This window comes from Lepidochelys olivacea (assembly GCF_965140295.1).
Source record: "Lepidochelys olivacea isolate rLepOli2 genome assembly, chromosome: 22".
Classification (NCBI taxonomy): Eukaryota; Metazoa; Chordata; order Testudines; family Cheloniidae; genus Lepidochelys; species Lepidochelys olivacea.
Genome location: NC_140432.1, coordinates 14,278,883 through 14,294,624, shown reverse-complemented (window position 1 = coordinate 14,294,624; position 15,742 = coordinate 14,278,883). Strand labels below are relative to the sequence as shown.

Below are 15,742 nucleotides of genomic sequence, written 5' to 3'. Positions count from 1 at the left end.
GTAGGCACTAGAGAAGTGCTAACTATTTATTATGTATGCACAGAAATAAAAATGTAGTCAAATGATACATAATTCTAATTACTGTCCAAGACACTGCATAGTACTTTGAGAGCAAGGTTTTGAGATCGAAGCTATGCGGCCCTGAGGATAAAATCACATGCTGCTGTTGGCTCTAGAGTCTTGCTAATCATCGTGGCTAGATTTTCGTACCCTCATTAACAGTGTTCCTCGGTGTATTCATGCAGATTGCCATCTATCATCAAGCTTAATGGGAGTGTCATTACTGATGGGGAGCGAGAGGACTCTGAGCGATTCTTCATTCGGTATTACCTGGACTTCCCGCCAGAAGAAGTCCCGTTCAGGTACGAACTTCAGAGCTGGAATTCAGAGAAAGCGCAGTGCACAGGAAAGGAGAATGATGTTCACTAGACAGTTCGAAAGTGTGCAGCTGAAAGTGTGTCTTACAGCTGAGAAATGACACTGGAAATCAGGTCTGGGCCTTGTAACACCAAAAAATTCCTTACCCTCCTATCATCCTTTCCTCCCTCAGTCCATATTAATTGATCTTCTCACCACACTCCTCCGTGGAGTGTGTCTGATATCTTACTGATTCACTACTGTGTCAGATCCAGCCTTAAACTGTCCCTTCCAAGGGCTGTTCGACTGTTCTGTCCATCATCCTCATTGCCTCTTCTAGGCAACCCCCACTGCCATCTCACTAATTCCCCTGCATCCTGGAGTCTCTTGAAGCCCGTATTAATACTTCTCTCTGGTACCAAAACAAAATGGCTAATCCTCGTGCCCTCTGTTGGGTAGAATGTACATAGGGATAAAAGCTTTCCCTCTTCTAAAAACTCAGAACACAAGTTTGTGTGGGTTTTTTGCCAAAAATATGCTCCATTAGCTGATGTCAATAAACAAATGAACTTTGATAGCACCTGTGTGGTCAGTAGCCTTTGATACCTATATGTGTTTACTGCTTCTTAATGGAATGAGGAAGGTTTGATCAAGCATCAAGTCATTGCGCCTAGTACTTTGCATTGTATCCAGAGACCTAGTGCATTTTATAGACTATGAAGCCTCACAAATCCCTTCTCTGAGATAAGGAAGTAGATGAGTAAACTGAGGTACAGAGAACTCAGGTGACACAATGGGTCACACAGGGAGTTGGTTGCAGAGCTGAGAACAGAATCCAGGCATCCGGACGGTCGGTCCCATACTTAACTACCAGGCAAAACTGCCTTAAAACAGTTCTGCAGTCTTAACCTACCTATGCAATCACTACATCAGAAGGGTCGATTCACAAATGACCCTGAGGGTGTTTTGGGAGGGGCAGGAGATGGTACTAAAAGAACTAAACAGTTTCTTGCATGCAGCCTCTGAATGACTTCAGTGAAAGGGATCCCTGTTTAAATACTACAGTGATGGGTGCCTTATGTGTAATGAAATGATAAATTAATGAGAGAAGGAGAAATGGGTTTAGACTCAAGTATACATCAAGCTTCTATGAAGATTGTAAGCTTTGCGGTAGGGACTGTGTTCCCCTATGTGTTCGTGCACACCTAGCACAGTGAAACTGATTCTAGTTGGGTCCTCTGGATGCTGTCACAGTCTGAAATAGTACTAATCTAACTCCTGTAGAGAGGATTTAGATTTAGGGTGGAAGCTTTACTGAGCAACTTGCTATCTCTCTACACTATCTGTGTAAGACTTAACGTGAAGATGAAAGAAATGTGTGTCCCCTCCAGTTGCTGGCCTTTAAAGACCATTGCATCCATCTTCCTGATCAATGAGCTCTTTGTCTGAATGCCTTGATCCCTACAGCTTCTCTGAGAGACTTGTGCAGCTTTAAAGGCTGTTTTTCCACTCCAGAGAGCTTGTGTGCTTTTTCAGACCATGCTACAGATGGCTGAGGTGTCTCCAATGCTGAGTTCAGGTTTCACTTCCAGGACCATTGTACCCCCATCCCCTCCCCCGACACATACCTGGTGTCCCTTGTTTCTGAAGTGAATTTTCTTACCTCTCTCCCCTCCCGCCCCCAAGTCTGGCATCTGCTCTCAAACCTGTCTTTAAAGTCTGTTCCTAGTTAGATCAAGAGCAGCTGTAGCTGATTAATTGGCAGGGATGCAGTCTGCATTGCTCATACAGGGATCCTGGAAATTCTGCCAAAAACAGCTGAGCTGGACATGTCTGTACATGAAAAGCTTGCAAACAGAAATATCTCTCTTGGCTAGATAACAGGATACACCTCTCTGTAAAGAAAATAGTATTCTGTCTCTTTAAATCAGCCCAGTTGCATTGTAAGTATTCACAGCCTACATGCTGCATGAATTGGAAAAGGAGTGAAATGTATAGTAGAACTTGCAATCCTTCAGTGGCTTGTGTTAAAACTAAGGCCTGCTTCTTGAGTGACACCTCTGATCGGTGGATTTCTAATGAGTTACGTGCTTGTCTGGGCCACTGTTCATACATAAAAAGAGAAGGAGTACTTGCTCGGCACCTTAAAGACTAACAAATTTATTTGAGCATGAGCTTTCGTGAGCTACAGCATCCAATGAAGTGAGCTGTAGCTCACGAAAGCTCATGCTCAAATAAATTGGTTAGTCTCTAAGGTGCCACAAGTACTCCTTTTCTTTTTGCGAATACAGACTAACACGGCTGCTACTCTGAAACCTGTTCATACATAGAACATCAAACTGTTTTAGCCAGGTTCACTTCTTCAGGATTGTCTTCTCTGGCAGTCAGTGTCTGTCAGGCTGTGGAAGGTGATTATGTAAGTCTCAGAGGTGCCTATTACCTTGGTATCGAAGTACTAAACGAGTACTATGTGTTAGTCTTTATGGACTTGGGGGAATACAGTTGTTTTACTGCAGAATCTGATTATGGTACAAGAAACAGGCTGTGAGATTTCTCTGCCTTTTCCCCAGGAGGGGAAATGGGCTAATGTTTCGTAATACACAGCAAGTTCACAGTGTGTGTTTTCACTTCCCCTCATTCTCCTCCTCCACTGTACTGGTCCCCCTATTCATCCACACTTTTCACCTGCAGCCCTCTTGCAGCAGGAGCTCGGTGCATCTCAGATACACACAGACCTTCTGAGTCTGCCACGCTCTCTGCATAACCAACTCTTTACTTTTCTGCAAATATTAAGGTTGCCAACCCTCCAGGATTGTGCTGGAGTCTCCATGAATTAAAGATTTAATTTTAAAGATTACATCATGGGACGAAACCGCTAGGAATACGTCCAACCAAAACTGGCGACCCTAAATAGCAAGAGATGCCCTGCAGAGAGAGCAGGTTCCTGGAGAAGCACATTCTCTCTCTCTCACTCTGTCTCCTGCCGGAGGCATGAGGAAATGTACTGGGGAAATCCTCATTCCTGGTGTCAAGGTGATTAATGCTAATTTAATTATTTGTTTGTAAAATATGAGGAATATGTTTCCTCCTCTCAGAACTAATGGTTTTCTAAATAGGCCTGATTGTATCTCCCTGTTTATTGTGAGAACAGGACAGTGGCCTGTATTTGGGCACTCCTCCCTACTGAAGGCTTGTTTCGCCTGAGATGATAGGGAAATCCTAGCGCGCTGTGGCCATTACCTCACGCTCTGTGCAGACAGAGGGCCTGCTGTTGTGAAGGAACATTCCTACCTTTAACATGAGTCCCTGGGGGCTCCCATATTGCCAGGCTCCATCATCCCCTGAGTGGGGCAGTGACACAGCACTGATTACATTAAGCCCTGAGTCAGATGGGAAACAAAAAGAGCTTTCTGTGCAGCCCACTGTGGAGAGGCTCTGAAATGTTACCTCCTGTCTGCAGCTCTCTAGCTTTGTCATTTCAATTACCTTGTACTTTGTGTTGACTTTTTGCCACTTTCCCAGCCCGTCAGTAGAAGTGCTACCTTTCTTTCCTGATGGAAGAGATACCAGCTGCGGCGGGCAGTAGAGGAGAGACTTGCCTCTTCCAGGGAACATCTCTCTGTGCCTGGACCTTTTCAAGACAATTCTTAAAGCTCATTTACACGGGGAAATTGGCCGGCAGAACTGTAGCAGTATAATTCTTGGTGGATGTAATCCTGAAATAAAAGCTACCTTATTCTGGTATAATTATTCACTTTTATTCTGGAATAGAGTGTCTCCCTGGGGAATTATCCCAGCATAGCAACAGGGGTATAATTAGATTGTTGTAGTTCTACTGGTCAGTTTCCTCATGCGGATAAGCCTTTCATTGTTTTCACAACTCCATCAAACCCACATGGCCACCAAGCCAGTACTTCTCTCCGCACCCTCCTCCAGCCAGGGAAAGTTCAGTGATCCATGCTGCAGCTTGCTGGATTCAGAGAAAGTCTAATGTCGTATCAGATCAAAGTGGCCTTCTGATGGGTGTGCAGCGCTTCCTGAAAATCAGGTTCCTTTAAAGTGTCTGAAGTACCTTAAAATTGAGGCACCAAAACTCACTCGTTTTTTAAAATTTTGACCAAAATGCTTTGTACTATTATTATTTAGTATTATTTAGTTCTGATACTTTTTTTGTTACATATTTGGGCAAGAGACGTAAGCTATGGTTAGAACAATATTCTCCCAAAGTCAAGATAGGTGGTTTGAATTTCCAGTTATTGAATAACTTTTCTCAGTTTCCTTAACTGATTAAATGAGTATTTTCAGAGCAGTACACAGGTGTTCCATACACATCTTGAGTTGCTGATAATGCCTTCTTCTAAAACACTATATTCTGCCTTCCATTCAGTCTGATGTCTTTGCTCCTTTGCAGCTTTGGCCATAGTCTGAGACAAGGTTACTATAGTAGATGGCTCTTTCCTAGTATGGCAATTCGTATCAAAACGTGTACTTCTTCCCAAGCATTGTATGGAAAATGATAGAGTACAAACATCACGGTCTAGATTCATCCTTTGTGGAAGGCCATTTAATTTTCATCTGGAATGAATATTGCCCCATGTAGTTAGTGAGTTATAATGAGCACCTCCCTTAAATCTCCAAGATTTAGTGGCAAATGTGAAACCAGATATTTGGTGCATTTTTTGCTGTTCCTGCATAGTGTCAGTGTATGAGGAGGGCTCTGTATTACTTCTGAATTATTACAGTCTTAAACAGTGTTCTTCACGCAACAGGGGATGGTCTTCATTAGAGATTTCACCTCAAGTTAATTGATTGGCTCTTAACTTGATTGCAGATTGACTGGTGAATGCCATGTGGTCTAGTTCTTAAAAAGAGGGGCAGGGTGACTTGTTGTTAGGATGCCTGGGTTTTGTTTTTGGCTTTTGCTGAATCACTCTGTGTCTTGGACAAATCCTTCAACCCCTCTGAGCCTCAGTTTACCAATCTCTAAAATGGTTACAATGCTTAACTCACAGGAATTCATTGAGCCTTGCAACTTATCTGCAGAGACCCCTTGGAGATCTGCAGGTGGAAGGTGTCAGTATTATAGTTACAGAGCACAAGTAATTTGTGAGCAGTGTGACAATTGTATGAGCAGGTGTGACGTAGCTTTCTATTTTTTTATTTTCTAGGTATCATGAGCTAGTCACAAAATACGGAAAGCTGGAACCCTTAGCAGTAGTGGATCTTCGGCCCCGGAGCAGCGCGAAGGTTGAAGTTCACTTCAAAGATAAGGTGGAGGAAATATCCATCCGTCTAGATCAGACGGTGGCAGAATTCAAGAAACAATTAAAAACGGTAGTGCATTTGTCAACAAGCAACATGTTGCTCTACTACTTTGACCACGAAGTTCCCTTTGGTCCCGAGGAGATGAAATACAACTCACGGGCATTACATTCTTATGGCATTCAGGATGGAGACAAATTTTTTGTGGAGCCCAAATCTAAATAACCTCTTCTGGCTTTGTGCATTCACACAAACACACACACACGAGTTAAAGACTTTTTGCAGGGTTTTTAGGTTGGTTGATGGGTTGAGGTTTTGTTTTTATACCAGTTGACTTCTTAGCCCAGGTAGTATGCCCAAATCTGCGAGAGACATGCCACCATCCGATGTGAATGAACTTAAGAGGAGATAACTGACTTCAGCGTGTGTGTGTGTGTGTGTTTCAGGATGTCTGATACCTTGATGTTCTTGTTACTCTTCCGGTATACTCGTGAATTTAGCATGAATGGTCAGCTCTTCAAGCTAAGAGGGGTATTATGGTCCATCAGTAAGGGAGTCAGAGCTCAGTGCAGAATTTGGTCAGTACTTCTGTTACATTAAAGATTGGACTCAGCATTTGTCCACCCAGTTATTTGACTCTGGTTATAAATAGCTGAATTGCTGTTTATCCAGCAAAGTGATTTCTTTACATTTTTGTTGTTGTGGAGGTTAGTGAAAGGATTTTAAGCAGTATTCAGCTTGAGTTAGAACTCAGGTATTCAGAGCATCCTAAACTACACTTGGTTTGCAAGAGTAAATAAAATGGGAGAGAGAAAATGTACAAATAAAAAAATATATATATTTTCCTCCCAAAACTCACTATCTAGAGTAGTCACTTCTACTCTGATCTCTTGCAAACTGTTCAACTTCACTAGACCTCTGGCATTGTGTGTAGTTGAATGGCACGTCTGATGTTACCGAAGGTTGGAATTAACAGTATTTTAGCCAAATATGTTTATATGCTAATGTGCAGAAAACTCTGGCTGTTCTTGGATGGGTTTTGTGTCAACTGGGAATCCAAATTAACAGCACAACAGTATGCTGAACAGCATAATGGAGTTGCTTTGAATGTCCTTTCCCTATTGCCTGCAAGATCCACTAACAAACACTTACCCTTTGGACAGTTTGTGTTGAGAGTAGAAAGACTAAAATCATTCTCCTGACAGAGTCCTATTCCTTAGTATAGAGTCCTATTTCTTACTCTTACTCCAGGAATTTATCCTAATCTAGCACTTTTCCACCTACCAATTTAATGTGGACCTCCTGTTTAAGATCGGTATCAGTTTTACTTAAATCCGTTTGTAGAAGGTGAGTAGATGAGAAACCACTCTCACTGATTGTAAAGCGGACGTTCACGATCCAGATTCACTCCCTCGTGGCCTCCACCAAACTCTCCATGGGCATAGTGTGCTGATTTTAAATAGGCACTTTTTTCCTTTAGAGCTGGGTCTCTTTCTTATGATCCTGCCGTGAAATCCTCAGCCCTTTTATGTATCTCTTGTAAATCACACAGCTGTCTCCCTTTACAGGGCCCTCCTTTATTCCTCTGTCACCTTGACAAGTTGAAGACTTTACACTGACTTTTAAGCAACTACATTTTTAAAAAATGTTTTTCAAGCAGTGAAGTCAGGGCTCTAGTTACGTATGAACTTCTGACCTTAGCTCTTTAACATCCTCTCCCTCCCCATGCACTTTCTTTCTCATGACGCTTTTGTCTGAGTTACTGAACTCCTTTATATTCTTGGAGTTGTGTATTCTCTTCATATTTTACCTGGATTGTCCAGGGAGGGATATAATCTCATACGCTTCAGATTCAGTGTCCAGGAACTATTCAGCTGAGACTGGTTCCACATCTAGAGTAAACGTAGAAATAAGAGGTTTCAAGATAAGTTAATTATTTGTGCCTGGTCTTCTGCTGTAAGAGTTGATCTCCTGGGAACATCAAGATGAGCAATATAAAACAGACCAAGGCTTGCATGTTTAACATGGAATCCACATGACCTGACTTGATCCAATAAGAATAAAGAACCATGAAATGGTGACAGTGTAATATAAAGTTTTACTTTTAAGGACTCTTGTTGCAGAATGTGCTTTATAAGCTATAGCATAACTGAGGATGTATTTTCTGCCCATTTGGGCAGTAAATCCATTTGCTGCCCTGCAATGGAACGCCAAGCCAACACATGTATGATATATACATACATACACATAGAAGAAGTTGTGTTTAATAAGATATTTTATTATAAAACAAAGTTTTATGAAGATATGGTTGTTTAATATTAGAAGCTTATTTCTCCTGTTGACTTACTGTATGAGTATGTTGCCCATCAGTCATAAGCTTGTGCAGGTTATGTGACTGATGCAGATACAAAGGAATATCTGATCTAATTCTATAGAACGGTAATCACCTATCTTGGGTATATTTATGGCATTGTAACTGGTATTAACGAGACACTGTAATTATTGACCAACTGTTTTAGCACAATTAAATATCTTGGTTTTAGAGAAGGAAATAAAGTCAATTAAAACATTCGATGGGATCTTACAAAAGGCCAAGTATGTGCTTGTAAGTTTCTTTGCCTGTGAAAAGTTTTGATTATATCCAGAAACAAAATTGGTGCTCTCGCCATGTTGTCTCTGAACAACAGTTAAATGTTATTTTTACGATGGACCTGGTAGGAATGGGAAAACTGAATAGAAAAACAAGGGTTTTTCGTGAACAAGGATAACGCCTTCTTCACAGGTATGAGATTTAGCACTATCATATAAACCAGATCAATGATCCGCCCAGGTTTGCAAAAGCCACCGCACAGACACTGCAATTTCACCACTCTCGGGAACAGGCTGTCTCTAGCCAGTGTTATAGAACCATTCACAGTCTGTCCAGGCAGCAGACTATGCATTTTGTAGAAAAATTTCAGTAGACTTCAGCTGAGTAAGAAAAAAGGCCACTCCAAAAAAGGGAATGTTTTACACATCCAGATGCTCAGCCCTTGAATGCAGGGGCGGGAATCGCACAAAATTCAAAATGCTCAAAATTTGATCATCTTCCAGTTGTATTGCCCATTGGAAATTGGGTCCTATTTTTGCACAATATTCCTATTTAAAATGAGGTTGCTTCTGAGCAATTTCATAGAATTTTGGAAACCTAAAATTGTAAGGGAATAAAATTGCAGAAATTTTCACCTAATTCTAGTTGATGCCTAATGGTGCAGAATGCCGAAATGCTCTGTATTTGTAGACATTGCCAGTTCAATAAATGGTCCAGTTATGTTTTTATTTAAAAAAAAAAAACACACAAAAAACCCCTCCTGCGTCCTTTAACCAAGTGCTACTTTTGCCAGCTATTGTTTTGTTATTGATGTTACTTCATGCACATAAGCCTTTACATAGAGTGGATTTTCTAACTACCTAGTTTACAGGGAACTAGGTGGGAATTACAAATCAGAACATTACACAGCTTTGTATAATGAGGTTAGATACTGTGACATTTTGCTTTCTGATTTGTGTGTGTCTTGAATATCCACGATGTGACCAGATGGTACAGCTAGATTGCTTAAAACAGCAAATGTATGGGATGTACAGTTGTAACAAAGGATGCATCCATGTGTGTGTTAGAAACTGCTATTAACCCTCATGGGAGTTAAGTATGTACCCTGGGTGGACAGTTAGGCCCAATATACAGCATGATCTTGGGAAACCACTAACAAACGTAATCATAGGCTGGTCTACACTTAAAAATTAGATTGACCTAGCTACATTGCTCAGGGCTGTGAACAATTTCCCACCCTGAGTGCCTTTCTGCCTAACCAGCAGTGTAGATGCAGCTAGGTCAACAGACAAGTTCTTCTGTCAACCTAACACCGCCTCTCAGGTGGCTTAATTACATTGATGGAAAAACCCCTTCCGTCAACGTATGTAGTATAGACATACCCATAGTCTTTGCTCTACAGTGTGACCCGTTTCTTTGTTCGCAGTAGATTGGACCCTAAAGATTCCAAGTACAAAATTGTTCCTCCATCAGTTGCCATTTGTGCTTGTAAATGACATGCTTTTGGTTTTGTCCATGTACAGATCTGAAAATGCAAAGCATCCCAGAAGCTGTGGTGTGTATTCTCAGTACATGCGCCATCATAATTTGGCTGTTGGTTTTTTTTGTAGACGTTCAAGCAAACTCCCTCTCCATTACATGGAGAAGGTAGGCAGCCATTTCTCAACCTTCTGCCTCACTGATTTGTCTACTGAAGTTACTGGAAATTCTTTTGTTTTTCCTTTTTTGAATATAATTTAAACGTGAAGGTCTATTCTTAGCACTATTTGTAAAACTGTGTAATCTTTAGCAAGAAAAAGTATGCTCCAAGTCTCCCTTTTCTTCTGTTTTCTGGTTTCTCTCCTGGGTACTGGAGTCAGGGGGAATGTGCTTCCTGTTCCAAAAATCTCCTTTTGGTTCAATGGCAGAGTTTGCTGAGGAACGCATATCGATTAGGTAATTGGTTTGATCATTTCAATAAACTTATTTGAACTTTTGCGCACACAAAAAAAGTGTCCAGGGGGTTTCTTGACAACTTTCTCATTTGTTTCTTATAGCAAAACTTCTCCTGTACCCCCTACCCCATGCATACTTTCCCCTCTGCCTTTGGGATAGTTAGAATATCAGTTCCTTGGTGCAATAAATATCTGTTAAGGCAGCTTGTGTCTCCAAAAGCTAATGCACATTGTCTTGCTCCTGAAAGATTCCTATTGTTGAGACGGGTTGAAAGTGATTTTGAATTGTCAGTGCTCAATGTTCCCATGCCATTATCTTAAGCACAGGTATAAAGTCAGCAGGAGCCCACAGCTTTAGAGTTGGATTTTGAAAAGCTTTTAGTGTTGACCTAATTCTGCTCCCATTAAAGTCAATGGTAACGCTCCCATAGACTTGAGTGAGAGCAGAGTTGGACCAAGGCTAAGTGCTTTGGAAAATCTACCCTTAAGCTCTTATCTCTTCATCCCTTTTTCCTCCCTGCATCCACCAAGCTCCAAGCACCTATGCAAAATAATTTACTACTTCAATATAAAGCCTAGTCCCATATACCTAGGTTAACGTAAACTCTAGTGATAATACCTTTAATACAATCGTGAATATCACAGCAATAGGTACTATAGCAATGGCCTAATAGAGCATTTTCTATTGAGGATTCTTACTGTGCTTTATAAAGTCTCAAAGCTTCTGTACTTATTTCTCCGCTGAACAAAATTGCCTTAGGGTGTTACAGTTGTGGCACAAGTGGGAATAAAGCCCATGCATCAGCCCCTTCCTCAACCCACTCACCACACTGCCATTCAAGTTAAATGAGTTTTATCCGCAAAGACAGAAGCACTAAAATTAAGGTCAGGTTATTGGATTTCATATTTTTTGGCTATTTGTAAATAGCTTGGAGCTAATACTTGAAATAAAAATGGAACGTGAAATTGATTTTAAAAGTATAAAATTGTTTCTTTGGCTTCTGACTTGGTTTGGAACATCACGCTGTTTGCATGGAGGTGAAGAAAGACTTAATCCCATAGTGTTTCTTTAACATGTAATGCAACACCCGGAGATTCACGTGGGCTAAACGGTGTTCGGACAGATAAACAGCACATCTAATGTTTTGGCTGTTAACAGCCGTTCTCAAGGACATATTGGTTTGCCTGCTGACCTTGAATTGTTCCATTGTTTCAGACACAAAGCAACTTCCTCCCGTGCTACGTCCGACAAGAACTTCTCGTGTAGAATGAGACGGCTCATACCATTATACAGGTTGTGCGGGTTTTTTCTTCTAAATTGGATGCTTGTCTTTTAGAGACTGAGCTGAGACCCCCCAACTCATTTTACTCACTGGGAAGCAGTGGGGGGGGCGGGGCTAGGCGATAGAGCACTGGATTGGGACTCAGGAGACTTGGGGTTTGATTCGTGTCTCCTCCTCTGGTTTGCTCAATGGCCTTGGGCAAGTCACTTTGCCCTTCTGTGCCTTAGCTTCCCCATCTATAAAATTGGAGTAAACCATCTTTTTAAGGGCTTTGAGATCTGCGGATGAAAATAGCATAAAAGAGCTAAATATTATTACTACACGTGCTACCAACGATCAGCTAACAACTTTAGAACAAGGCTGACCTAGCCCTAGGTGTCCACAAGCAACCTAGAGGTTAAGGTTTAATCACCCCCATTTCCCATGCATCACCCAAGTCCCCTTTGTGTATTGTGGTCAACATGCAGCACGCTGTATCTCACCTGTATTGAAGAATCTGAGCATATTAAATCGCATAATCCAGATAATTCTATGGTTTAACATGCCTTCTCTAGAAGTGAGGGAAAATTACTCTCATTGTCTTTGTCTTTCTCTCTTGTATAGAGCATGTGACTAAATTCTTATGTCTGGTACCAAAATTAGTAAATTGTCCTCTCTAGCATTGGCAGCCAGATTGAGGGTATGTCTATACTGCAATCATGCGGTGTGATTGCAGCTCAAGTAGATGTACCAGAACTAGCATTAAGCGAGCTACTGTGGGTACCAGAGCAATGAAGTCGTAGCAGCATGGACTTTAGTGCTGCTATATAAGCCCACCTGGGTAATCACTCAGGTAGCTATCCCGTGCTGAAGCCCACTCTGCCATAACTTCACTGCTGCATTTCCAGAGCTAGATAGGTTAAAGCTAGCTCCGGAATGTCTATATGACAATCACAGCCCGTGATTGCAGTGCAGACATATCTTTAGGTACACACCAACCTTTGGGAAGAAACCGCCATACAGCAACCTGAAGTGTCTATAACCATTCAAAGGGAGTGATAGAGATAAATGGGATAATGAGATGAAATTAAAAGGAAAATTTAATCTGAATAGTAGCAAATGTTCCCTGACAGAGAGATCTATCTCCTGCAGAGTAGTCTCCCGGAGCCCCATTGCATGCCATTTACAATTAAAATAGATGGCACACTCTCACAGTGGGGAGGGAGCAATCCTGCACTGGCAAAGTTGAAGGAAACCCATCTGCTGGGTCTTTTTTGTTCTTTAATTTCTGTGCGTCCTGGATCTAAGTCTAGGTTTAATTGTCAACCAGATTTGAAATTGAGTCAGGAACCTCTCCTGCAGCACAGAGAGAGTTAAAGCTCTCAGTAGAGGAATGGCTACAGGTGCAGGCGGCAATTGTAAGGTAGCAGGGCTGGGCCAGGCCAGCAGTCCTGCAGTAAGCAATAAAGGGAGGTATAATGGGGAGACAGGTGATACCTTCCCTGGAGGAAATTACTATCTGGAAAAATCCTCTTTCCACCGGACTCCAACATCAGCTTCAGAAAACCTTTTTTGGACTTCGTTCAAATCCTTACTTGGGGAAATTATTTGACCCGGTTCCCATCTATGTGGTTATTTTGACCTTCGCTCACTTGCTTTAGGACTAGCCTCTGGAAATTCTAGCCCACCTCTTTTGAATGATTTGCTTGTCTTGAGCCTCAGTGGGGAAAGTAAAATATTGTTACTTATTTGGTTAGCCATAATGTGCTCAGCACGGTACAATGCAGAACAAAATGGTAGGCCCTGACCCAAAAGAAAAAACAAAATCTGGAAGATAGAAAGTTCACTCCAAATTGTCAGGCAAGCTGTAAAATCAAAGCAGCTCTAGTCATCATAGAACTTCCTGAGTCAGACAGAAGCTGAATTTTAAACATAAAACAATCAGAGGAGAAAAGGATACATTCGGATTTTCGGTATTCATCATAAAGCAGCACACAGGAGTACAAGCCCTGTTTATTTTCCCTTTGCAGGTAATCTGTGAAGAGCCTTCTGAAGAGAGAGAGAGAGGCTTGTTTTGTTTTTGCCTTTGGAATGACTCCAAAGGCACTGAATGGCTGGTAGTATTAGAAGAATCTAGCCCTAGATTCCCCCTTGAGGGCTTTCTTCCCTTCAATAGACTGGGAATCAGGTTTACAAGTAGGAGGTTTGTGTCGGTAACGTACTTTAAGGCCCTGATCCAGCAAATGTTTCCTCCCGTGTTTGGCTTTACACACCAGTAGCCCTACTAAAATCAATGGGGCTACGCACATGCATGAAATTAAGTGCATGGGGATGTATTTGTGGAACTGAAACCTAAATCTTCCTTTAAAAAAAAAAAAAAAAATTCCCCTTTTATTCCTCCTACTCAGCCCGCTTGTTTGATTTATTGGCCCCAATCCTGCACTACACCTACACATGTGCTGAATTTTTTTACTACCTTTTGTCCTATTGATTTCAACCGGGGACATGGATCAGGGTCTTTGACTATAAGCAGTTTGGGCCAGAGACCTTCACTTATGGTGCACATAATGCACCTAGCACAATGAAGTGTTGAAATACTTGGCTTCCAGATGCTGCTGCAATGTAAATATTAACTAATCTTTGCCAAAATCCTTAGATTTTAAAACCAGGACAATCCCACTCCCTCCTAGGGGTGGTAGGATCAGGAGTAAAAATAAAATCTTCTGAAGAAGATTTGGAAAGAACTTTTCTTTAAATAGCTTTTATTTTCCTCTCGGCCAAAGCTGAACTAAATTGGTTTATGAAAATTCAAACAAGACTTTGATAGAAAATTATCTTCATGGACATTTCAAGGGCTCTGACTTTGTTTAGTGCTTTAATCCCTATGCTGTTTAATGCTAATTCTGTAACACTATATAGAAGCTTTTTTTCCACTTGCACAAAGGAGGAAGGGGCTTGTTTCTTTTGTGGGTTGTTTTTTTCCTTCCCAAGTGAAAAGCGATTCTGATCAGAACAGCCACAAATCTAGCGCCAACTTACTGACATTTCCATCTAACTCTACCTGAAGGATTAGGGTTTTTTTCTGCCAGAAAGAAACCTCTCCACTTTTACAGCCCAGAATCTGAGCTGTAGATTAATTTACCATTAATTAATAGAGCAAAAAGTTTTGATTGCAACTCAACACTATTCTGGCCCTAAAACAACACAGAGAAAAACTGAATTTTCAATTGAAAGAGCAAAAGAGATTGAGACATCATTTCAGACATCAGCAATAATTGGTAAAAGAGCACTGAAATGTATTCTTCATTGACATAAGATTTCCCCCCGGTTTACCAAGATTCAATTTAAAATTTCGGACTTAATTTCTTCCCTTCTCTGCAAAACAGGTTGGTATTTTTTTCATACTTTTAAAAAAAATTGCTTTCTTTTTTTTAGGGGATGTACTAAATTAAGCATTGTTTCTTTTATTTTCTGTCATGCTTCCCCAGAGGTACATCTTCTAGGTTTTAATGTAATACATTCATATTCTCCACTAGTCATTGTGTGTGTTCTCAATTAATGAATCCACAGTGACTTAGATTTAAGATCTATATAAAATTCTAGCATGATACTTGCTTCTTTTCTACAGTAAGGAATACAGCGGAACCCTTTCATAGTTAAATTAATTTTTCTCACTCCAGAACAACTTTGCTGTAAACAAGATTTATTTTTTCAATCTAATTGCAATGACACATTGAGAAGCATTGGAGAAGTGTGGAACTGTCATTCGACTTGATTATATATGGTGTTTCACTACTTCAAACATCATTATAATTGGATTCAAGTGTAAGTAATATGTAGCTATACAGACAATGTATCTAGCTATATATATATATGTTACATCTATCTATCTATATCTATATAGATAGAAATAGATATAGCTATATATGTGTACTCCATTATATAAATAGATCTATAGAGGTATTTTGTTATATAGAGATGTAATGTCTATAACGTTGGAGTACAGTCATAGATGTAATATAATGCGTGAATAGATATATATTTAATATAGAAGTGTGACTATTCTGTCTCTGTATAAATAGATCACTCTAATTTATACTTGAATCTGATCATACATATTTCATTCACTCACTGTGTGTATTGTGTATACACTGTAGTTTTATATAAATGGTATATAAAAAACCTTTCCCTCTGTTTAATGAATAGAAATGATAAAGTAATTAAATCAAAGCAGCTACTGTAGTCCTACTTCCTCTTTGATTAATAATATATAACAAATTATAGTAAGCATAAAAGAAATTAAAATACCACACAAAATTTCTCTTTAATTTACCCAG

General features: G+C 40.5%; 1 protein-coding gene across 3 annotated transcripts in view; it reads left to right on the top strand.

Annotated features, from left to right (window-relative positions):
• Nucleotides 1-11,113, top strand: part of TBCEL (tubulin folding cofactor E like) — a 37,428-nt gene extending 26,315 nt beyond the window's left edge. For all 3 annotated transcript variants that reach the window (XM_084611851.1, XM_084611849.1, XM_084611850.1), the window contains exons 8-9: nt 246-362; nt 5,526-11,113. In XM_084611851.1, the coding sequence (XP_084467977.1) occupies nt 246-362; nt 5,526-5,844 (436 nt within the window). In that variant the 3' untranslated portion in view covers nt 5,845-11,113. The remainder of the gene's footprint in view (nt 1-245; nt 363-5,525) is intronic.
• Nucleotides 11,114-15,742: the final 4,629 nt, after the last annotated feature.